The sequence below is a fragment of the Microcebus murinus genome, chromosome 1 (assembly GCF_040939455.1).
Source record: "Microcebus murinus isolate Inina chromosome 1, M.murinus_Inina_mat1.0, whole genome shotgun sequence".
Taxonomy (NCBI): Eukaryota; Metazoa; Chordata; class Mammalia; order Primates; family Cheirogaleidae; genus Microcebus; species Microcebus murinus.
Genome location: NC_134104.1, coordinates 156691967 through 156717447, shown reverse-complemented (window position 1 = coordinate 156717447; position 25481 = coordinate 156691967). Strand labels below are relative to the sequence as shown.

Sequence of the window (25481 nt, the reverse complement as noted above, 5' to 3'; positions counted from 1 at the left end):
GTTGAAACAGAAGAGGCTGTAGAGTAATTAGCAGGCAGCTGCAAGAGGTCAGGCTGTCCATCTTTCTTGCTTTTCTCTGTTCCTGGAGACTTGGTGGATTAGATATTTCCCTATTATTTCAGCAAGGCTGCCTTTTTAGGGACTACAGGTACATGCCATCGAGCTCAGCCTGCTTTTCTTAGTAACATTTTCTTTAGTTACTTTATTGTAAGAATACAGTGTAAAATACATATAACATACAAAATATGACTGTTTATGTTATTGGTGAGGCTTCCAGCCTGCAGTAGGCTATTAGTAGTTAAGTTTTGGGAAACAAGTTATGCGTAGATTTTCTATTGCATGAGGTTCAGCGCACCTAACACTCGTGCAAGGGTCAACTGTATTATTTTTTAGAGCAGATTTAGGTTCATAGCAAAATTGAGCAGAAAGTACAGAGAGTTCCCATAAACCCCCTTCCACCACACATGCCCGCCTCTCCCATTAACGACATCCTACACCAGAGTGGTACATTTGTTACAATCAATGAACACACATTGATACATCATCATTAGCCAAAGTTCATCATCTACAAATGTATAATGGCATGTATAGTTTTACTTTCCAACACAATTTTATGTTTATCAAAGTAGTACATGCTCTGGCTTAAAAGTCAGAGTACGAAAAAGGTTTATATGGAAAACGAAATGTCTCTCTCCTGCCCACCCGACCCCCTTCCTAACCTCAGTTCCAGGCAGAGTGGCATCTTCTTATGTAATCATCAGCCTCAGGGGGACCACGCCCTTGGCACTGAGGTAATGAACCTTCTCTGTATCAGGAACATCAAAGGGGACTGAGGACAAACAGCCCACTGGCACAAAGTGGCCAGACTGGCTGAACATACCCTCTGCCTCAAGATTCAATTGGGCATCTCTGATAAATTATTCTGAAAGTATTTTTAAACCCCTCCTTGCTGCTTTAGAAGCTCCAGTAGTAATTTTAGGTGTTTTGCTGAAGGAGGAGAACTAAAGCCCACTGGGGAAAGGCTGCTGTGCTGTGAAGCTGCCTGGGCAGTGAGAGATTCAGATTCTGGCCAGCTGTGTGATGGGCAAACCTTTCTCCTTTGGATTTTGAGGTCTTCCTGTGCAAAACAAGGAGGCTGGATGGGTGACCATGAAAGCACCATCTGAGCTGATAGACTGAGTTAGAGTTGCACTGCTACTGCTGCTAGCAGCTCCATCTCTGGAGTCCTATCTGGGAGCCAGTGCTTCCTGTTGCGCTCCTTGCAACCATACTCAGAGCAGGTATTATTACCTCCATTTTATAGATGAGGAATTGAGACTCAAAGGTTGCCATGGCCACACCACTAGAGAGTTGCAGGGTCATGCTTCTCTCCCTTCCCTGAGGTTGGGTCCCTGAGCAGGTCCCTGTCCTGCTTTCCCTACAATAGGTGCTATGGTACGTGTGTATGAGGTGTGAAAGGTATGTGTAGGGGTGGGTAAGAGGAGGCCCCATGCCCTCCAGAACCAGAAGGATACAGCTCAGTAGGCCCCCAACATTTTAGGGCTCTAGGCCCTACCTCAAGGATAAGGTCATCATGGCCACATTCTGTTTAATGCCAATCTCTCCTCCTAGACTAGTGGGTCTCTGCCTTGGTTGAGTATTGGTCACCTGGGTAGCTTTAGAAAACATTGATACCTGTGCCCTGCCCCTAGATATTCCAGTTTAATTGTCCTGGGGCAAGGTCGTGACACTGGTAGTTTATAAAGGCTCTGCAGGTGATTCGAATGTGCAGCCAGGGATGAGAACCTTGTATTAGCCTGTCAGCTAATATAGCGGCAGGGCCTTGTGCTGATCTTGTTTGTTCACCATGCGTGGCCCTGGGGAATATCTGCTTCTCTTTGCCCTGCCTCCCCTGCCACAAAGGAGAGAAGCCTTTGCCCACAGCTACAGTACAGCAGCTCCCTTTCCCTGTGACAAGGTTCACAACACCATAATTCTGCTGTCCTGACTTGTTCTTCTTAGAATAAACCAAGGTTATGATGCTTCTCATAAATTTTTGGAACAAAGGCCTCTAGAATCCAGACCTGCCTGGCTTGTGGGCTGGGAAGCCCACCTTGCCTGCCTCCCCTCTGATAGGTATCTTAGGAGAAAAGAAAATGGGGAGGGAAGGTTTTTTGCTCCATGTAGGATGCCCTGGGCATCTTCTGGCTCCAAAGTGAGGTTGGCGGTCCCATGAAATAAAATATGTCCTGCATTCAAAAAAGGACAAAGACAACTCCAAAGGTTCCAGGGATCTCAAGAGAGAGTCAGGCAAAGGTGAATGTCACCTGGAGAAAGACAGTCTCTTGTCTCCTGCCTACTGGATTCAGGTACAGAGAGGCAACTGTTGTACTCCTAGCTTAGAACTCCATGTGGGCTTCAGGCCCCAGAACCCTAGATACTAATTTCAGAGCCTGCAAAAGAGAAGCAAAGTTGGGAGCAGAGGGCCAGGTGAGAAGTGGGCTGAGGACACACTGGTGGTTGGCAATACGCTGAACTGGAATCAGGAATTAGAAGTCGTAGTGGGTGAAATACCCAGGGCAGGACTCTAAGGTGGCCACTAAATGTGGCATTCCTTGTCCTGTTCCCATCTTTCATAAACCTTGGGCTTTGTAGTCACAGATTTGTAGCAGGCCAAATTTGAAAGGGTCTGGAAACCATGTGGTTTTCAAACTAGGTTTGAAACCACACAGTTTTCAAACTAGGTTCCTTGGAATGCTAGGCGTTCCTCAGAATTGGCAGGGACCCTGCCACACCATGTCCTCCAACTCCTAACATCTACTTAATGAAGCGGTATACAAGATTTCACAGGTAAAAAGAGGATTGTGTGGTAAAATAATAATACTAATAAAATCTGGAAATAATAGAGCTAATAAAACCATACTCATGGGGAATGAATTAGAAAACTTGCCCAGGGTCACCCTCTAGTCTCCAATTCCTCAAGCCAGGCCTGTCTCACAGCATACCTGCTGGTTCCACAGGACAGACAGCAGAATCCCTCTGTGGAAGCATAGCTTGAACACAGGGACAAAATGGCCACAAGGTCTCCTTGGCCTGGGAAGAGATGCATGGTGGTGAGCCATTCTCAACAGAACGAAGGAACCCAAGACCCAGACCTGCAGACAGTAGAATGCTGCCTTCACTTAACTGCCAAAAGTCCTTAAGATTCCAGTCTGTTCTTACCTTTGTGAAATGTAGGGCCCTGGTCTGGGATACAGGGCTCCTGGGTTCCAGGTTGCCCCACCACTTCCTGGAATAGCAGCCTTCCTTTTAAGGAAGGGAGCTGGGCACAGTCACTCTGTCCCCAGACTGTGGGTCCTCGAGGGCAGGGCCTGTGATCTCCATTGTGTGCTGTATCCTCCTCAGCACAGAGGACACAGGGTTCAGAGCAAGGCACAGAGCAGGAGCTCAAGGATCTTAACTGAAAACACAGTTTTGTTCATTTGTTTGTTTTGTAGAGATGGGGTCTCACTATGTCGACCAGGCTGGTCTCAAGAGATCCTCCTGCCTCAGCCTCCCCAAATGCTGGAATTATAGGTTATTTGTTTTCAAAACAAGGCTTTCATCAAGTGGCTCTCCCCATCTCTCACATACAAAGTGTGACCTTCCAAGGCAGTGACTGACTTTCCACATTTTATGGAATGACACTTTCTCCTTCCTCCTTTTTTCTCCCTTAGTTAGCTTCTTGGGAGGCAGAAGTCTTTACACTGTGGAGGAGTGGGCACCGGGCACTCCTATTTCTTCTCCTGACACTCTTCTTCCTCTGAGCAGTCCAACAGGTAGGGGTACCTCAAGGCTATCAGGGCTGCTTTACAATGCAGCATAATTTAGTAGTATGTGCTTGCCTAGGAATCAGGTAGAAAATTCAAATGGATGATCATGGATGGATCACACTGAGGGGAAGATCTGGTCCCTGGCTCAGGAGTTTTAACCTGCCTTTTCCATGGAACACCAAAAACATCAGTGATCAAGACCCTTATATATACTTACTTGGGGCAAGGGTCCTCCTCCCACCCTAGGTTCCCATGGGACAGGACCATGGCTAAGGACCCCAATCCCAGGCCCCAGCTGTTCTTGCCTTTTGGCAATGACTGAGATCTGAGAAATTCTCTTCATCCTGAGTCTCCAATAAGCCCCTCACCCACAACAACCTGAGGCTGGTCCAGTGAGCCCTTCTTTACAGACTCCACGACCCTCTCCAGAGTCCAAATGCTGCTTCTCAAGTCCTCCTTCCCCCTCAGTCATGGCCACTCATACCTAGTTGTCCTGGTCCTTGGTCCTATGGGGAGGCAGTAAGCTTTGTGACTTCACAAAAGGCTATCTTGTGACAAGTCTGGACCTGGTGAAGCAGGAGCTGGGAAGAGAGGGCTGCCCCCAGGAACATCATGTGACTTTTCATACAGAGACATCCCCAACTCTAAGGGATGAAGAAGAGCTGCCCCACGGTAAGAGCCCAAGACACAATTTACACCTAGAAATGCCTCTTCTTGGGGACTTTGGCTCCCAGGCCTAACTGCACACTCCAAGCTATATCTGGCAACATCTCTCAGAGATCCTAGATCTCTGCTCCCATGGCAGCCAGATCCATCCCAAGGGAGAGCCAGGAGGTTACTGTAGGTGGTGATGGTGTGTCTCTGACCTCTAAATTGGGGTCAGACCAGCATCCTCCCATTAGACAAAGCCATTCTTCTCCAAGCCCTTTCAAAATGAAAGAACTGATGGAGTGGGAATCTTTGACCTGAGTCTTCATCATCAGGGTCTGCCCCAGGATTCCCCAGAGTGCCTTGAAATAGGTAAGGCCAGACATCCTTGAATCCCACAGAAAGGTCTTTTGGCTACTAACAGGGATTGACAAAATCCAGGGGCTTCTGGGAGCTTGGAGGCCAGGCCAGCTTAGGCTTTCTCTCCAATGTAGATGCTACTGTTCTTTCCTCAGGAAGGATTTACAACCCCAGGAAGCTGAGGCAAAAGAAGCTGGGTGTGCTTGCTTTCTACCTTCCTTGTGTCTGTTCCCCAACCTCAACCCTTACCTGGTGGATGGCCTCTGGGAAGGGAAGGGCCCCAGAAATCAGTAGAGATGATAACTGGCAGCCAGGCTAAGGGATTGATCAGACAGGGCTGGGAGGTGCCTAGAAGGCAGAGTTTGGCCCTCTTCATTCTCTAGCCCTTTCTTTGTGCTGGGCATGTCCCTGGTGAATGTGGTCCAGGGTATACCATTTCTGGCACCCCCTCTGGCCTCTACTTTGATTATGATATCATTATTGTATCAGAGGACCCCAGGGAAGTAGGTAAGTGTTCTCTGGGCAAGGGTTCCAGATGCAGAGTTCATCCCAGAAGGAAGGCAGAGTGTATGGCCTGGTTTGGGGAGGGTGACAAGTCTGGCTTCAAATCCAAGGGGCTCCTTAACCTTGACTGACCTTCACCCTTGATTAGCTGAGCCCTTTTAGGCTTGAGGAAGCCTAGAGCAGATCCTCCTGCTGGGACACAGAGTGGATAGGTGATCCCAAAGAGTGGCTATTCCACTATTTTTCAGTGCTTCTAGAAATGTGCCCTACTGTATTTTTGGTAAGGAGCCTGGGCTTCTCCAGCAAGCAGTGCTGGGGGCAGAGATAAATCAACCAGTGTTGAGGTAGTCTTGAAGAACTCCAACAGGGACAGCCACAGACCAAGAATAATCAAAGTAGCAATGGCCATCACCACTTACACTGCATTTACTGTGTGCCAGGCCCCAAGCCGAGCACTTCAAATGCATTATCACATTTAATTCTCATAGCAGTGCTGGAAAGGAGGTAGTATTATTCCCACTGAAATTGAAGCTTAAGAGAAGTGAAGTCACTAGTCCAAGGTCCCACAGTTGGTAAACGAGAACACCAGTATTGGACCCCAGGGCAGTTTACCTCCAAAGCTGGACTTGGCCACTGAGCTACCTCCTTCTCTAAACTTTCCCCAATACAGTAAAAGAAAGCCTTTTTTCATCCCTAACCATCAGTGATGGAGTTAAAAAAAAGGATAGACGGGAAGAATTTGAACCTGATATCCCCTAGATCATCAGCTTTTGGATAAGGGAATTTTGACTGTTTGAACCTGTCTAATCTTTAATGAAACTCATTGGGAGGCAGCTGTTCTGATTTGCTTCTTACCATTTTGCAGATGATTAAAGTGAGGCCTTGGGGGCCACAGGAAGGGAGTCCTTGGGGTCTGTGGCTGAGCAGTGGCTCTGAGGTAGGGTTGCCAGATAAAATATAGGATGATCAGTTCAATTTGAATTTCAGATAAACAATGAGTACATATATTTTTAGTATAAGTATCTTAAATATAGCATGGGGCTCCTCTCTCTGGCCGGGGTCATGGTATGTAGGAGCTGGGGTGGAGATGGGAGTCACTGCTTCATTTCCCATTTGGGCCCCTGACCCATCTATGAAGTTGTGCCTGTGGGATCAGAAGGTGGGGACCACTGAACAAGGTGGGGCTTAAGCTGCTGTCTTTGTGAGGCCTCAGTTTCTTCCTTCCTGAAATGAAAGTGTTCACTTTGCACACCTCTTGGGGAATTGGGTAGTGTCCCCTCTATTCATTTTCTTGGGGGGCTGTAGGGGCCTGTAGGAAGGAGCAGGGCACCCAGGGAATCACTGGAATTTCCTCTTTGTCTAGGCTGGGGTTCCCAACCTGGTAGCCCTCAGCATCTTGGTGGCTCCTGTGACACTTCTAGACACTTGCAGTAGCAGTCTTGTCCAGCCAACAGAAGAGCAGGAGTGGATATGGGCCAGCTGGTCTCACCTCTCAGCCCTGGGGAGTTGCAGAAGAAAGCACAAGAGTTGTGGGGTAGCTCCAGGGTGAGGATGGGCTGGTGGGAGCATCTGGGTTAGATGAGCCTAGGAGGTTCTAGGAATGAAAGGCTTGTAGAAGGGTAGCAAGGGGGTGGGGGAGAAGGGAGGAGCAGCTTGAGGTCCAGGGAACTTTGTGTTGTTCATTTTCCTACCCCAGAGAGTGGGCATGCTTGGGGATGGAAGCAAGGAGAATATGCTGAAGTTGGTAGCCCTTGGTCCTGGGGCCAGGGCTTAGTTGTTCTTGCTCTTTTTTTGCTTCTGGGCAGCATCACCAGCACTCCTTTCAGATGGGGTTACTTCTTTCTCAGGCACACCATGTGGGAGGGGAAAACAGGCAGAGCAGGGTGAGACAGAGTACAGAGATGTTCTAGCAAAGAGGCCAAGAAATCTCTTTCCAATGATTGAGGACTGATGTGCTAGAACCAAGCTGGGTGTGGGCCTGGGTCATCTGTAGCTTTGTGTTTGCATATGCTTAGACACGAAAGTGTTACTTGTAAGGACTGGTGCCTAATGCATAGTTGGGCATGCCTCTGTAGCTGGCATATGTGGGTAATGCCTGTCCTGTGAACTGTGTCACCAAGCACACTTGGAATATGTGTGCAGCTGGGAAAGCCTGAGTGATGTCCCTTCCACTTCCCTGGGGCAGGTGTTGAGGGGGTGTCTGGGGGTACCTGTAGAGTATGGTTTTGTGTGGGGTGGTGTTGGAAGGGGGGGTAGAAGCTACAGAAATTACAGAAAGGAGATTCTTGAGAGACCAGCTTCTGGGCAGGCCCTGTAGTCTCCTGCTCCGCTTTCTCCAAAGCCCCCTCCTTGAGTCCCCCCTCCTCCGATCCCCCCCCCCACATTCCACCAACCCAGGGACCCAGGCTGGGTTTCTGAAGGAGAGCATTGCCATCTGGTGGCAGGCTGAGGCAGTGCCAGGAGCAGGTGAGCTGGCTGCCATTCAGGCCCCCAGCTAGTGGGAAAGTTACTACTGGGCTGGCTAAATCATGGACAGAGGGAAGAAAGATATCTAAGGTTCAAACACTCCACCCCCATACATTTTGGGTTTATGACCCAGGGAGGTGTGGCAGGAAAGTCACCTGATGGAGTGCTGGAAGGAAAGGTATACACAGGTTAAAAGACCAGCCTCTGGACCCATGAACCTGGGCTCTATTTCTTGATCTGCCTCTCTGGTTTCAGATTTCTCATCTGTAAAGGTGGCTAATCATACCTATTCTGTGGGTGGTAGTGAGGGTTAAATGAAGAGAGTGTGGCTAAAATACTTGGCTGAGAGCTGAGCCTGCTGTAAAGTCAAAGTAAATGGTAGCTGGGCACGGTGGCTCATGCCTATAATCCCAGCACTCTGGGAGCCTGAGGCAGGAGGATCACTTGAAGCCAGGGGTTTAAGACCAGCCTGGGCAACATAGTGAGACGCCATCTCTAAAAAAAAAAAATTAAAAAATTAGCCAGTGGCATGTGCTGCCTATAGTCCTGGCTACTCAGGAGGCTGAGGCAGGAGGACTGCTTGAGTCCAGCAGTTTGAGGTTACAGCGAGCTATGATTGCACCACTATACTCCAGCCTGGGTGACAGAGCAAGACCCTGTCCTAAACAAAACAAAACAAAAAACAAAGTAAATGATAGTGGCCATCATCAATATAGGTAAAGTTCCAAAAGCACAGAGAAGAGAGCTGTGTGTTGTGGCAGGAGAAAGGATTGCAGAGAGGTGATATGTCTGTGTGTGGCATTGCCACCACACATTCTAGAATTAACACATTTAGGTGAAGGAAGATCTCTTCTGGGAAGTGGGAAATGGGATCCAGTAAGGATCCCATTCAGGCTTTATACTAGTTGTGGAAACTGAGCAAGGCAGGAGGCTCACTATGGCTCGTGTTCTCCATGACAAAGTTTTGGCTGTGAGGACTCCAAGGAAATGCACAGGCACTTGCTCAGGATTCCCAGAGAGATAATGAGCTGTTTTCAGGCCTTGAAAGGTGGGTAGGATCTTATCAGAGCGAGATTCTATTCCACTGTGGAGTCACGTTTATCTTTCATGCCCCACAAAAGGGATCCCTGGGTCAGGGTAAGTAGCCTTCTAGTTCTGCTATTAATTGTGTGATGTTAGGCATGTCACTCACTCTGCAAAATGAAGGAATTGTGAGGTCAGTCTTGCCTAACCAATGGGGTTTTCAGTTTTCATTTCTCTATCTCACACGTAATATCTGGCAATAAATATCTACTCCTACAGGCTAGGTCTTGAACAGAAAGACAAAGAGAAACCAGTGCCTTCTGTTTAACGAGTACTGTGCTTTGTATGTGGGAAATGTTTTCTTAGATTCTGGTATGTTCTACGTATGATGAAGCAATGGGAGAATAAAACAGAGTCCCTCTACTAACACACAGGGAGAATAAGGCGCTAAGAGAGTATCAGGCGGTTATAGTTCTATCTTGGAAGGATCAGGACCCTCACTTTTCGCTTCTGCCTTCCGAAGCAGCCAATGAGTACACAGCAGTTTGCGGTCAACCAAAGAACTACAAATACCGGAAGTCAACGCGCGGAGCCAGGTGCTCATGCGTAAATCAAGATTTTGTTGGCCCCGCCCCTAGACGTGGAACTTCATTTCCCAGGCGTCCCCGGGGCTCTGGATTTTCCTCTGCTTGCGCTGGCGTTCTCCTCCCGCCCTCTGCTCGCGATCCTCGCGCCAAACCAGTGCGCGCGCGCGCGCGCGCGCGCGGGGCACGTAGCTCGGGAGTGACGCATAATATGTGGGCCGCCCTGGAGCCGTGGTCGCGCTGTGTGTGTGTGTGAGTGAGGGAGAGTGAGTGCGGGACCTGAGGCGGTGTGTGTGAGCTGTGGCCGCTGGCGGGGTCGGGGGGAGGGTAGCGGCGGAGCCGCTTGGGAAGGTGAGTTGGGTAACGAGGGAGACGGGTCTCCGGCAGGGGAGCCAGGAGACAGGGCGCGCAGCTGGCCAGGCGGGAGAGTGGGCGCCGGGCTGGGGGAGGGGCGGCACCTGCTTGGACTGCGGGCGGGGAGGGGGCGGGCCGGCGGGGAGGCTGGGCCCGGGGCCTGACAGGACTTTTCCTGCTCCTGCTTCTTTTCCTGGGGGCGGGGCCTCTACGTTCTTCCTCCAGTCCCCGAGAGAAGCTTCCCGAGAGTAACTCTTCCGCCCGGAGTGGGGGGCGGGTGTGTCCGCCCCTACCTGGAGGAGGGGCGCCTTTCATTTCCCTTGTCACCTTTTTCCTTCCAGTCCTTGCAGTCGCCGTTCCGTACGGACTGGGGGGCTCCATCTTCCCTGCCGTACAGCGGCCCCCTTACCGGACTGTCTCCGCCTCCAGCCCCAGTCACCTGGGCGGGCTCTCCCCTTCCTCGGCCTCGTGCCACCTCTCCCTGCACCCGCCCTGCTCTTGGACTGGGCGATGGAGGTGGAGCTTTCCAGGCACTCCTCCCATCCTCAAGAAGGAGGTGGAGAGGGAGGTGTGGCGGTCCCACACTGTGGAGCCCAAACGTTAAGAGTGCCCGCCAAATTTCCCGGGAGTCTATTTCCGGGGGTTATAGTAGTTTGCAACTAGGATGTCACAGGCGTTTGCTTAACTCCGTCTTCTTTTTCTAGACAGTTTCTTTTTCACTTCGTCTTATTGAAGTAGTAGCGCTCTGATTTTCCATTTGTTTAGGAAATAGTTTTGCAGTGTTTGTAGTACTTTTTCAGTCACAAATGACTCTTGTGTAGGTCATGTTGGTCTCAGTTTTTCCTTATTCTTTTGAGTGAAGTCTTTTAATTCGTTTTCTTGTTTTATTAATTTCTATTAGCAGCATCTTCCTGTTCTAAACGTATTGTTAGTATACAGAGTGAGAGGTTCATGGCAGTGTCATCCTGAATTTTCTTATTCCTGTTTACTGGAGTTTACCTTGTAGGTTTTTTTTTTTTTTTTTGAGACAGAGTCTCACTTTGTTGCCCAGGCTAGAGTGAGTGCCTTGGCATCAGCCTAGCTCACAGCAACCTCAAACTCCTGGGCTCAAGTGATCCTGCTGCCTCAGCCTCCCGAGTAGCTGGGACTACAGGCATGCACCACCATGCCCGGCTAATTTTTTTCTATATATATTAGTTGGCCAATTAATTTCTTTATATTTATAGTAGAGACGGGGTTTCGCTCTTGCTCAGATTGGTTTCGAACTCCTGAGCTCAAACTATCCACCCGCCTCGGCCTCCCAGAGAGCTTGGATTACAGGCGTGAGCCACCGCGCCCAGCTACCTTGTAGGTTTATATAAGTGACTTTAGGAATCGACTTAGTATTGTTCTGCTTGATGCTGTCAGGATTTGGGCTTTGTATATATAGAAGTTATTCATCACTCATTTTTGAGTGGTGATACAGTTTTGGATGTTAAGGAGATTTAATAGAGAATTTAAAGAAGGTAGGAAAATCATTTTGTGTTTAGTATTTCTTGGGTAGTTAGTTGCTGAGCACAGTGTTTTACTCTTTTGCGTGTTGTACAGTTTTTAAATTTAATAGAGGAGGAATCTCATATAACGAACTACATGATAGTTTGATTAGAACTGGTTTATTACCCATGTTCTTGTGTTGTTTTTGTAAAGAATATGGTCACGGGCAGTAGTAGAAAGTTACTGCAGTATATGTGGTCTCATATGTCATAGTAATTGAGTAAATTTTATGCTTTTTTTTTTGAGACTGTTGTCACTCTGTCACTAGGGGTAGAGTGCAGTGGCATCATCATAGCTCACTGCATCTCAAACTCCTGGGCAATTCTTTTGCCTTAGTCTCTGGAGTAGCTGAGACTACAGGCGCCTGAAAAATGCCCGACTAAGGTTTTCTATTTTTATTAGAGACAGGGTCTCGATTTTGAGCTGGTCTCGAACTCCTAAGCTCAAGGTATCCTCCCACCTCAGCCTCCCTGAGTGCTGGGATTATAGGCGTGAACTACCCTGCCTGGCCTATTGAGTAAATTTTTACTTGAATCTCTAAATTTGGAATTTTTTCCTTTTTTTTTTTTTAATGAATAATGCTTACAAATGTTTGTTTGAGGATTGTAACCATCTTAAAAGATCTGTCTTTAACATTGACTTTAGGCTTTGGGATAGTTTCTACTGAATAGGCCATTCAGTGTTGTGTATTAAAAAAGAAGAGGACATATTTTATGGTTTAATTAAAAAGCTATAAAAGGTTACTTAGCTCAAAATAGTGGAAAAATGGCAGAACTGGGATAAAAAAGTATAGTGAGAAATCTCTCTCTTATCTTTATTTTACATTAAGTTAGTTACCTGCCATAATGTAATAGATGTTATCTCTTTCCTATGTATTTGTCCAGGCTTATTTTATTCCTGGAATAAATAGGGATATACACACACCCACCACCCTATTTTTTTTTTTTTTTTTTTTTTTTGAGACAGAGTCTCTGTTGCCCAGGCTGGAGTGCCGTGGCGTCAGCTTAGCTCACAGCAACTTCAAACTCCTGGGCTCAAGCAATCCTCCTGTTTCAGCCTCCTGAGTAGCTGGGACTACAGGCATATGCCAGCATGGCCAGCTAATTTTTTGTATATATTTTTAGTTGTCCAGCTAATTTCTGTTTTTTAGTATAGAGACAGGGTTTGATTCTTGCTCAGGCTGGTCTTGAACTCCTGACCTTGAGGGATCCTCCCTCCTCGGCCTCCCAGAGTACTAGGATTACAGGCGTGAGCCACCACGCCCGGCCCCACCACCCTTTTTTTATTCACAAAAAGTAGCCTGTTATACGCAAAGATCTGCACTTTGCTTTTCTCACTTGCTGTTTGATCCAAATTAGTTAAGGAAATACTTCTTTTTTTCAACTTTTTATTGTGAAAATTTTCAAATATAAAAAAAGTTGAAAGAATAGTAAAATAAGCACTTGGATATTCAGATTTAACAATAGTTAATATTTTGCCTTATTTTCTCTATGTGTGGTATGTGTTTATTTTGTGGAATCATTTGAAAATTAAGTTGCTGGCACATTACCCCTAAATACTTTGGCAGGCATTCGTTAGGATAAGGAAATTTTACATATATATTTTTTTAAGGTTTTGTATTTTCCATTGTACCAACAATTTTATTATTTAAACGCTCACAACAACCATTTCCATCTTACAGATAAGGAAATTGAAATTTGAAGAAATTAAATAACCAAGATCTCACAGGTATGTCAGCAGAGTTACGATTTGAATCCTTGAAACACTTTTATTCCAAGTGTCAATTGCTTGGTCTTGGGGAGCTCTCTGAGTCAGTTTCCTCATCTGTAAAAAAAAAAGCAGGATGATTGTGAAAATTCAGAATAATGTAAGTAAAGTAAATTACTTAGCTCAGTGCCCCATTTTAGATATTCACTAATTGGTAACTATTGTGTCACTGTTGGACAGGCCATGAGTTCTTCACTCAAAGAACTCACTTAAAAACATGGTGGATTTAGTAATGCACTCTCACTGTCATGTGCATAACAAGATGACTACATCTTTTACATTTTGTATTAATACATTCTTTCATTGATAGTAAAATGAATTAGCACTGACATTATTATTTTAGTCTAAGTTTATATTTTCTCTGGGTAACTGGTTATTCTCAAAGTTATAATTATCTTCAGACATAGATTAATTGGAAGTTCTGAAAATGATACCAGAAGCATATATTATATGTTTCTAAGTTGAACTCTGCAATTTTAGTGTTTTAATTGTCTCGAATTGAGACAAAGTACAGGTAGTATTTTCTTTAAATTGTGCCTTCATGTACTCTACAAGGCTGATTGCTTAAGATATCCAAAGAGGCATTCACTCCGGGACCATTTTTTTTTCCTTTTTCAATTTCCAATTAAAAAAATTGTGATAAATTTACATAACAAAAAATTAACTACTAACCATTTTAAAGTGTACAAATCAAGGGCGTTTAGTAGATTAGCAATGTTGTGCAACCATCACCTCTTTGTAGTTCAGGACATTTTGATCACCTCCAAAGGAAACCTTATACTTATTTAGTAGTCACTCCCCATTTCCTCCTCCCCCAAGCCTCTGGCAACCACTAGTAAGCTTTATGTGTATGGATTTACGTATTCTCAATGTTTAATATAAATAGAAACATATAATATGTGACCTTTTCTGTCTGGCTTCTTTCATTTAACATTATTATTATTTTTTTGAGACAGAGTCTCACCCTGTTGCCCAGGCTACAGTGCCATGGCCTCAGCCTAGCTCACAGCAATCTCAAACTTCTGAACTCCAGGTATCCTTCTGCCTCAACTTCCTGAGTAGCTAGGACTTCAGGCATGTGTCACCATGCCCAGCTAATTTTTTCTATATATTTTTAGTTGTCCTGGTAATTTATTTCTATTTTTAGTAGAGATAGGGTCTCACTCTTGCTCAGGCTGGTCTTGAACTCCTGACCTCGAGCGATTCTCCCACCTATGCCTCGCAGAGTGCTAAGATTACAGGTGTGAGCCACTGCACCCAACCTCATTTAACATTATTTTTAAAGTTTGTCTACATCTGTAACATGTATCAATATGTCATTAATTTCTATGGTTGAATATTCCATTGTATGAATATACCACATTTTTATCCATTCATCCTATGATAGATATTTGGATTGTTTCCATCTTTTGGCTATTGTGAATAATGCTGCTATGAACTTTTGTGTACAAGTATTTGCCCATTTTCAATTCTTTTGGGTATATGCCTAGTAGTGGTTCATATGGTAATTCTATATTTAACTTTGAAAAAAGCACAACTTTTGAGAGTCCACCAAACTGTTTTCCATTGCTGCTGTGCTATTGTGTATTCTTACCAGCAGTGTATGTTCCAGTTTTTCCGCATCCTTGCCAAGGCTTGTATTTTCTGATTTTTTTTGTTTTTTTTTTTTTTTGAGACAAAGTCTCTGTTGCTCAGACTAGAGTGCTGTGGTGTTAGCCTAGCTCACAGCAACCTCAAACTCCTGGGGTCAAGCAGTCCTTCTGTCTCAGCCACCTGAGTAGCTGGGACTACAGGCATGAGCCACCATGCCCAGCTAATTTTTTTTTATATGTAGATTTTTTAGTTGTCCAGCTAATTTCTTTCTATTTTTTTTAGTAGGGATGGGATCTTGCTCTTGCTCAGGCTAGTCTTGAACTCCTGAGCTCAAACGATCCGCCCGCCTCAGCCTCCTAGAGTACTAGGATTACAGGTGTGAGCCACCATGCCTGCCTCCCAGAGTACTAGGTTTACAGGCGTGAGCTACCACGCCTGGCCTTTTCTGATTTTTTGATGGTAGTCATCTTAGCAGGTATGAAGTGGTATCTCATGGTGGCTTTCATTTGCACTTCCCTAGTGACTAATGTTGAGTATCTTTTCGTGTGTTTTTTGGCTGTTTGTATATCTTTGGAGAAATGTCTATTCAGGTTCATTGCCCTTTTAAAAATTTTTAATTTAATTATTATGGATACATAATAGATATATATCTTTATTTTATTTTATTTATTTATTTATTTTTTTGAGACAGTCTTGCTTTGTTGCCCAGGCTAGAGTGAGTGCTGTGGCGTCAGCCTAGCTCACAGCAACCTCAAACTCCTGGGCTCAAGCAATCCTACTACTGCCTCAGCCTCCCGAGTGGCTGGGACTACAGGCATGTGCCACCATGCCTGGCTAATATTTTCTATATATATTAGTTGGGCAATTAATTTCTTTCAATTTATAGTAGAGACAGGGTCTCGCTTTTGCTCAGGCTGGTTTCGAACTCCTGACCTCGAGCAATCTGCCCGCCTTGGACTCCCGGAGTACTGGGATTACAGGCATGAGCCACCGCACCTGGCCCAGATGTATATCTTTATAGGGTACGTGTGATGTTTTGATACAGGCATACAATGTGAATTAATTAAATCAGGTTAATTAATCACCTCAGGCGTTTATCATTTCATTGTGTTACAGTATTCCAATTCCACTCTTAGTTATTTTAAAGTGTACCCTAACTTATTGTTGATTATAGTCACTTTGTTGTGCTGTCAAATATTCATTCTATCTAAACTATGTAACTGAATTTTTGTACCCATTAACCATGCCTGATTTATTCCCCCCTCCCTGCTACCCCTTCCATCTGGTAGCTATTATTTTACTCTTTCTCCATGAGATCAATTATTTTTAATATTTAGCTCCCACCTAGGAGTGAAAACATGTGAGATTTATCTTTCTGTGCTTCCATTGCCCATTTTTTAATTGGCTTGTCTCTTTGTTGTTGAATTGTAAGAGTTCTTCATATATTCTGGATACTAGAACCTTATGTATGATTGCAAATATTTTTCTCCCATTGTTTAGGTTGTTTTTTCACTTTCTTGATAATGTTCTTTGATGTGTGGAAGTTTTAAATTTTGAAGTCCAGTTTATCTGTCTGTCCTTTTGTTGCTTATGCTTTTGGTATCATAACTAAGAATCCATTGCCAAATCCGAGGTCAGGAAAATTTACTACTATGTTTACTTCTAAGAATCTGATAGTTTAAGCTCTTATATTTAGGTCTCTGATTCATTTTCAGTTAATTTTTGCATATAATGTGAGGCAGGGATCTGACTTCATTCTTTTGCATGATGATATCCAGTTGTTTCAGCACCACTTGTTGTGAAAAGACTGTTCTTTTTCTAGTGAATGGTCTTGGCACCCTTGTTGAAAATTGATTATAAATGTGAAGGTTTATTTCTGGACTTTCACTTCTATTGTATTTGTCTATGTGTTGATCCTTACACCAGTACCACACTTTGAATTACTGTAGGTTTGTAGTAACTTTTGAAATCAGAAGTGTGAGTTCTGGCCAGGCGTAGTGGCTCACGCCTGTAATCCTAGCACTCTGGGAGGCCAAGCCAGGCGGATCACTCGAGGTCAGGAGTTTGAAACCAGCTCTGAGCAAGAGCAAGACCCTGTCTACTTTCTACTAAAAATAGAAAGAAATTATTGGCCAACTAAAAATATGTAGAAAAAATTAGCTGGGCATGGTGGCGCATGCCTGTAGTCCCAGCTACTTAGGAGGCTGAGGCAGAAGGATTGAGCCCAGGAGTTTGAGGTTGCTGTGAGCTAGGTTAACGCCACGGCACTCTAACCTGGGCAACAGAGTGATGAGACTCTGTCTCAAAAAAAAAAAAAAAAGAAGTGTGAGTTCTCCAACTTTGTTTTTTTGTTCAGGATTCTTATGCTATTCAGGTCATTTGTAATTATGTATGAATTTTAGAAGTAGCATTTCCATTTCTGTTTTAACATCATTGGGGATTTGATAGGGTATCAAATTTGTAGACCACTTTGGAGAATATTACCATCTTAATATTAAGTCTTCTAATTCATGAACACAGAATGTCTTTCCATGGTCATCTTTAATTTACCCCAGCAATATTTTATAGTTTTCAGTGTACAAGTCTTTTATTTTTATGTTTATTTTTTTTTTTTTTTGAGACAGAGTCTCACTTTGTTGCCCAGGCTACAGTGAGTGCCGTGGCATCAGCCTAGCTCACAGCGACCTCAAACTCCTAGGCTCAAGCAATCCTACTGCCTCAGCCTCCCAAGTAGCTGGGACTACAGGCATGCGCCACCATGCCCGGCTAATTTTTTCTATATATATTAGTTGGCCAATTAATTTCTTTCTATTTATAGTAGAGAAGGGGTCTCGTTCTTGCTCAGGCTGGTTTTGAACTCCTGAGCTCGAGCAATCCGCCCTCCTCGCCTCCCAGAGTGCTAGGATTACAGGCGTGAGCCACCGCGCCCGGCCTAGTGTACAAGTCTTTTAAATTAAATTTATTCCAACCAAAATCTTATTTTGGTGCTATTGTAAATTATTGGATATGAATTCCACAGATTTTTGTGTGTTGCTCTTGTACCCTGCAACTTTGCTGAATTCATTTATTAGTTCTAATAGTTTTTATGTGGATTCTTTAGAATTTTATGTATGCGGGATTATGTCAGTATGTCTTTTTCTTTCTTTCTTTTTTTTTTTTTTTGAGACAGAGTCTCACTCTGTTGCCCGGGCTAGGGTGCTGTGGCATCAGCCTAGCTCACAGCAACGTCAGACTCCTGGGGTCAAGTGATCTTCCTGCCTCAGCCTCCCAGGTAGCTGGGACTACAGGCATGTGCCATCATGCCTGGCTAATTTTATATATATATGTGTATATATATATATTTTAGCTAATTTCTTTCTTTTTTTTTTTTAGTAGAGACAGGGTCTCACTCTTGCTCAGTCTGGTCTCAAAATCCTAAGCTCAAATGATCCTCCCTCCTCAGCCTCCCAGAGTACTAGGATTATAGGCATGAGCCACCATGCCTGGCCATTATGTTTGTTTCTTGCCTAGTTGGGTTGACTAGAACTCAGTAAAGTGCTTAATAGAAATGGCAAAAGCTAGCATTTTTGCCTTGTTTCTGATTTTAGGGAAAGGCCTTCAGTCTTTCATTGAGTCTAACATTGAGTACAATGTTAGTTGTGGTCTTTTGTAATGTCCTCGACTATGTTGTGGAAGTTCTCTTTTGTTTCTAGTTTATTGAGTGTTTGTTTTTGTTTGTTTTTTGAGATGGTGTCTCTTTCTGTTTCCCAGGCTAGAGTGTAATGTTGTCATCATAGCTCACTGCACCCTCAAATTTCTGGGCTCAAGCAATCCTGCCTCAGCCTCCCAAGTAGCTGGGACTCCAGGTGTGTGCCACCATGCTTGGCTAATTTTTGTATTTTTTGTACAGTCTCACTATGTTGTTCAGGCTGGTCTCAAACTCCTGGCCTCTCAAAGTGCTAAAATTACAGGTATGAGCCACCACACTTTGCCTATGAGTGTTTTTTTTTTTCTTTTGAGACAGAGTCTCGCTGTGTTGCCTAGGCTAGAATGAGTGCCGTGGCATCAGCCTAGCTCACAGCAACCTCAAACTCCTGAGCTCAAGCAATCCTCCTGCCTCAGCCTCCCGGGTAGCTGGGACTACAGGCATGCGCCACCATGCCCGGCTAATTTTTTCTATATGTATTAGTTGGCCAATTAATTTCTTTCCATTTTATAATACAGATGGGGACTCACTCTTGCTCAGGCTGGTTTCGAACTCCTGACCCTCGAGCATTCCGCCCGCCTCGGCCTCCCAGAGTGCTGGGATTACAGGCGTGAGCTACCATGCCCGGCCTATGAGTATTGTTTTTTTTAATCACAAAAGGGTGTCGAATTTTGTTAAATACGTTTTCTGCATCAATCATGTTTTTTTCCCCTTCTTTCTATTAATATGGTGTGTTATATTGATTGAGTTTTATGTATTGACCCACCCTTGGAATCCTGCGGTAAATTCCACTTGGTTGTGATGTGTAATCTTAATATGCTGCTGGATTCAGTTTGTTGAGGAATTTTGCAGCTACGTTCCTAAAGTATATTGACCTGTAGCTTTCTTTTCTTGTGATATCTTTATTAGACCTTGTTATCAGGGTAATTCTGGTGTCATGGAATGAGTTAGAAAATGTCTCTCCTCTCTTATTTTTTGGAAGAATTTGAGGATTGGTGTTAAATCTTTAAATGTTTGGTAGAATTCACCAGTAAAGTCATCTTTCTCCCACTTTACGGATGTGTATTAAGAGATTGATTTTGCTGTTACCATATGTTTCTACTTTGCCCAGTCTGTAGATTTTTTTTTTTTTTTTGAGACAGAGTTTTGCTCTGTTGCCCAGGCCAGAGTGCTGTGGTGTCAGCCTGACTCACAGCAACCCCAAACTCCTGGGCTCAAGCAATCCTGCCTCATCCTCCCAGGTAGCTGGGAATACACGCATCTGCCACCATGTCTGGCTAATTTTTTCTATATATATTTTTAGTTGTCCAGCTGATTTCTGTCTGTTTTGAGTAGAGACGGGGTCTCACTCTTGCTCAGGCTGGTCTTGAACTCCTGAGCTCAAATGATCCACCCGTCTTGGCCTCCCAGAGTACTAGGATTATAGGTGTGAGCCACCTCACCTGGCCTAGATCTTCTACTTTAGCATAAAATTTTACCATTGAAAAAAATTAGTTAAATTATTTCCCTATTCTGTCTACCTGGCTAGTACTCTTCAAGATTATCAAGGTCATGAAAATTAAGGAAAATCTCTAAAATTATCACAGTCCAGAGGACATGACAACTAAATGCATTGTAGTATTCTAAATCAGATCATGGAACAGAGAATGGACATGATTGGAAAAACTGGTGAAATCTGAATCAAGTCTGGAGTTTAGTTAATAATAATGTACCAGTGCTGGTTTCTTATTTTTGACACTGTACCACTGTAATATAAGATGGTAACATTAGGGAAGACTGAACTGGGTGAAGGGTGTGTGGGAACTCTGTGCACTTGTCTTTGCAATTTTTCTGTAAATCTAGGATTTCTGAATAAAAAGTTTATTTTAAAATGCATATATGCTTGGTAGATAGCAGTCAAAAGTGCAACCTGAGTTTTCTCTAGTTTAGGTCAGAGTCCATAGTAGCCTGTCACACCTGCAGCATTTCCTTTTTGTGACTTTGGTTAGAAAGTCTGAAAATGTGGCTGCTTCTCTATAGAAAAGAAGACTTTTGATTTTGTTCTTTTTAGGGGGTGGGAGTGGGGCAGATATTTTCCTTTGGTGTTATAGGTAGCCCAGGTGACAGGAATCCTTACTATTCGATTCTTTTTATTAAAATATAAATTTTGCATTTTAGAAAATTGGTGGTATCTTGTTTTACATATATTTCTTTTGGTCTTATGGTAGATACCTTTAGGCCAGTTATTAATAATTCTACCTCAGCTAGTAGTCCCTTTGTGGTATAAACCTTTTTATAGAATGGTTGCTATTTTTATGAAAATACACATTTTGCATGGCAGGATCTGACACATTGATCCTAAGGCTACTTTGGCAAAGAAGTTGATGCTGTACGCCAGGCATGGTGGCTCACGCCTGTAATCCTAGCACTCTGGGAGGCTGAGGAGGGAGGATTGTTTGAGCTCAGGAGTTTGAGACCACCCTGAACAAGAGCAAGATGCCATCTCTACTAAAAAAAAATAGAAAGAAATTAGCTGGACAACTAAAAATATGTATACATATAAAAAATTAGCTGGGCATGGTGGCACATGCCTGTAGTCCCAGTTACTGGGGAGGCTGAGGCAGAAAGATGGTTTGTGCCCAGAGTTTGAGGTTACTGTGAGCTAGGCTGATGCCACGGCACTCTAGCCCGGGCAACAGAGTGAGACTTTGTCTCAAGAAAAAAAAGAAGAGAAGTTGGTGCTATAAATTATAAACATTTGGGTCTCATTTATCCTTTTTGGAGCCCCTTATAAACCTCTCCCATGTGGATGTCTTACTCAGTTCCTCCAAAGCCCATCTCAGCCCCCTGTCCTATATCTCTGGGCTGACCACTCAACCCAGCAACTTATCTTCCTTCCAGGAAATTAGCTGTGAGAGATTGGGAAGGCTGAAGGATAAATGGGTTTATAGTATTCATTCCAGCTTTCATGCTAGCAATGATACTTACTTAATTTCTTGGCCTTTTGTTAAGAATTAACAGGAATGTGCCATTTATCTTTCATAGCACTCTCCCCAAAGACTAGCAAGAGCAAAAGATTTTTGGGAGTAGTTTTTGGTCACATTTTGTATTAAAAAAATATAACCTCAAAGTTTCGGGCCTCAAAGATCCAGCTCTGGGATTATTGTATGTAGGTGAATGCATTTTTGATGAGAGAAAGCGTCATAGCTTTTATTTGATTCTCAAAGGGGTTCCTGCAAAGGTTAAGAGTCACCATTTTGATACAGCTTTCTGACTCATTTGATAGCTGAGGCTGAGAAAGGGCTTGTTTTCATCATGACTTGATGAATATTTAGGCTTGATTAATATTTATAGTTACCCACTGTACTACACATAAAATTATCTGAAGGGTTCAAAGATTAAATTTCCCTTTTTAATTATTTCCCTTGCTTGCTCATTGCTTTTCTGTCCCCTCCTCAATTTTACTTGCCTGTGTTCATTTATTGGTTAATTTTTTGTTTGTTTTGATTCCTTAGGCTAAGCCATGACTACAGTGGTGGTACATGTGGACTCCAAAGCCGAGCTCACTACCCTGCTGGAGCAGTGGGAAAAGGAGCATGGCAGTGGGCAGGATATGGTACCTATCCTTACCAGGTATGAATAATTAAGGTATTTTTTTAAGTAGTTTAATAAAAGCCTCATATACAACTTATATACTAGTTTGTTTGTTTTTTTTAAATACACACAGAAAGCTAGTTTAAAAAAAGTAAAAATTGGTGCGGAGAATCGTATAGAAACATTTTTACCTTGACTGAATTCTAAATCCATTTTTTTCCTCTCTTAGAACTAGTCTTTATCTCCCTACTTTTTTTTTTTTGTGAGACAGAGTCTCGCTCTGTTGCCCAGGCTAGAGTGCCGTGGTTGTGGCGTCAGTCTAGCTCACTGCAACCTCAAACTCTTGGGCTCAAACAATCCTCCTGTCTCAGCCTCCCGAATAGCTGGCATTATAGACACGTACCATGCCCAGCTAATTTTTTCTATTTTCAGTAGAGATGGGGTGTCACTCTTGCTCAGGCTGGTCTCTAACTCCGGAGCTCAAGTGATCCTCCTTCCTTGGCCTCCCAGAGTGCTAGGATTATAGGTGTGAGCCACCATGCCTGGCCTCTTGCATGTTTCTTAACCTCAGGCTTTTATTTGTGGTTCTCTTCTCTTTCTCTGTCTCTCTCTCTTTTTTAAAGTAATTTTTCTCTCTTTACTCTAAATATTCTGCCTAGATAGCTCATTCCTGTCCATGATTTCAGACATTATCCTGTGTTAATTTTTAAATCTCTTTCTACTTCAGGCCCTTTTTGAAAAATGTCAGGCTCATTTCTCAGCTGCTTGGTATATATATCTTTACCTGTCTCTTCTACAGACACCTGAAACATACCATGTCCAAATAGAGCTTATCATTTTCATCTGTGTTCCTCCTCATCCACAACTTAAGCTTTTTGTACTTTCTGCCTTGGATTTAAACTGAATGGTTTTTTTTTTTTTTTTTTTTTTTTTTTTTTTTTTTGAGACAGAGTCTCGCTTTGTTGCCCAGGCTAGAGTGAGTGCCGTGGCGTCAGCTTAGCTCACAGCAACCTCAAACTCCTGGGCTCCAGTGATCCTTCTGCCTCAGCCTCCCGGGTAGCTGGGACTACAGGCATGCGCCACCATGCCCGGCTAATTTTTTTTATATATATATCAGTTGCCCAATTAATTTCTTTCTATTTATAGTAGAGACGGGGTCTCGCTCTTGCTCAGGCTGGTTTTGAACTCCTGACCTTGAGCAATCCGCCCGCCTCGGCCTCCCAAGAGCTAGGATTACAGGCGTGAGCCACAGCGCCCGGCCTAAACTGAATGGTTTTAAACTGAAAACTTGAGAGCCATCCTTTTCTATTTATTCTTCTCAATATGTATCAGTTACCAAGACCTGGGAATTTCTGCTTCCTCCTCTTTCCTTCTCTCCATCACTACTACTACTTTTTTCATTGGATATTGATCTTATCTTTACTCTTACATTAGGCAGTGTACCTTATTTCTTTGGCTCCAGATTACTCTCTTTTAATATGTCCAGTCCCTTACTTTTTATCTTTTCCTGTTTTCTTCAACCCCTTGGTCAATTTGCAAGTTGGTGCACCCCCTTGCTGAAAGATTCTTCTTTCTCATATATAAGTGTGATTGTCATATTTCTCATAATTCTTCTCTGGCTCTCTTTTTCCTGCAGAGTAAAATGTAAAGTTTATATTGTGGCCTATGAGGTCGTTTATGATGTGGCTCCTGCCTCCTTTTTCTGCCTCATAGTATTGATCATCTGCTTTGAGGAATAGTATCATATTTTTAAATGTTTGCATGCCTTTCATTTGTTGTTTCTTTGGACTGAATTGCCTTTCCTTGGCATGTCTGCTTGGCAAGCTCTAGTTGTTTGAAGAAGTGGTTCAAGAATCATGCCTGGCCGGGCGAGGTGGCTCACGTCTGTACTCCTAGCACTCTGGGAGGCTGAGGCGGGCAGATTCCTTGAGGTTAGGAGTTCGAAACCAGCCTGAGCAAGAGCGAGACCCTGTCTGTACTATAAATAGAAATAAATTAATTGGCCAACTAATATATATATATAAAATTAGCTGGGCATGGTGGCACATGCCTGTAGTCCCAGCTACTTGGGAGCCTGAGGCAGAAGGATTGCTTGAGCCCAGGAGTTTGAGGTTGCTGTGAGCTAGGCTGATGCCACGGCACTCACTCTAGCCTGGGCAACAAGCGAGACTCTGTCTCAAAAAAAAAAAAAAAAAAGAATCATGCCTGTAGGCCGGGCACGGTTGCTCACACCTGTAATGCTAGCATTCTGGGAGGCTGAGGTAGGAGGATTGCTTGAGCTCAGGAGTTCGAGACCAGCCTGAGCAACAGCGAGACCCCGTCTCTACTATAAATAGGAAGAAAATTAGCCAAATAACTAAAAATAGAAAAAATTAGCCGGGCAGGTTGGCGCATGTCTGTAGTCCCAGCTATTCGGGAGGCTGAGGCAGGAGGATTGCTTGAGCCCAGGAGTTTGAGGTTGCTGTGAGCTAGGCTGATGCCATGGCACTCTAGCCTAGGCTACAGAGTGAGACTCTGTCTCAAAAAACCCAAAAGGAATCATGTCTGTAAACCTTCCCTGACTTTAGCTTCCCTAGTTAGGTTTGGGCACCCCCTTTATTTATTCTAATGCTCCTGTCATTCATATATATGTATTATAAGTTTCCCCCATTATAACTCTTATAGTTATATAACTTATAGTCACATTGTAGTATAATTATTTTTTACATGTGTCTCCTCACTAAATTGTAAGTCAGTTAAAGGCAGGAACTCTGTCTGTGTTTGTTTGCTTATTTATTTATATTTTATTATTGAGACAGGGTCTATTAGTTGCCAGGCTAGAGTGCAGTGGTATCATAGATCACTGCAACCTGAGACTCCTGGGCTCAAGCAAATGTCCTGCCTCAGCCTTCCAAGGAGCTGGGACTACTGGCTAATTTTTTTTTTTTTGAGACAGAGTCTCCCTGTGTTGCCTGGGCTAGAGTGCTGTAGTGTCAGCCTAGCTCATAGCAACCTCAACTCCTGGGCTCAAGCGATCCTACTGCCTCAGCCTCCCGAGTAGCTGGGACTACAGGCATGCGCCACCATGCCTGGCTAATTTTTTCTATATACTTTTAGTTGGCCAATTTATTTCTATTTTTAGTAGAGACGAGGTCTTGCTCAGGCTGGTTTCAAACTCTTGACCTTGAGCGATCCTCCTGCCTCGGCCTCCCAGAGGATTATAGGCATGAGCCACTGTGCCCGGCCACTAATTTTTTTTTTTTAAGAGACTTGCCTAGGCTGGATTCAAACTCCTAGGCTCAAGCGATCCCTGTGCCTCAGCCTCCCTGGTAGGTGGAACTATAGGTGCATACCACTGTTATGGCTAACTGTTTTTTTTTTGGTATGCTCCTTAAATAATGACTTCTCCACTGCCTGATACATAATAATTATATAGTTCATAATTTTATTGAATAAATATGTCGAGAAAAAGTGAAAAGTAAAGGCTGGGGAGGGGTGCTTTTCAGATTTTTAAGGAGAAGGTCACTGGAACATGGGGATCTTTAACATCTAATCTTTGATATCATAGTGGTGAAAAAAACTTTTGTTTATGCAGTGATTGCTTATTCTTTATAGAGAAAG

General features: G+C 43.8%; 1 protein-coding gene across 8 annotated transcripts in view; it reads left to right on the top strand.

Annotated features, from left to right (window-relative positions):
• Nucleotides 1-4373: 4373 nt before the first annotated feature.
• Nucleotides 4374-25481, top strand: part of DCAF1 (DDB1 and CUL4 associated factor 1) — an 87614-nt gene continuing 66506 nt past the window's right edge. For 2 of the 8 annotated variants that reach the window (XM_076008050.1, XM_076008032.1), the window contains exons 1-2: nucleotides 9517-9727; nucleotides 21803-21920. Coding sequence is in view for 7 of the 8 variants with exons in the window: in XM_076008032.1 (XP_075864147.1) it covers nucleotides 21811-21920 (110 nt within the window). In the remaining variant the exon portion in view is untranslated. Of the gene's footprint in view, nucleotides 4464-6168; nucleotides 6241-9516; nucleotides 9728-12944; nucleotides 12992-21802; nucleotides 21921-25481 lie in introns of those variants that run through there. The other 6 variants (XM_012771422.3, XM_076008034.1, XM_076008042.1 and 3 more) reach the window with 6 other exon arrangements.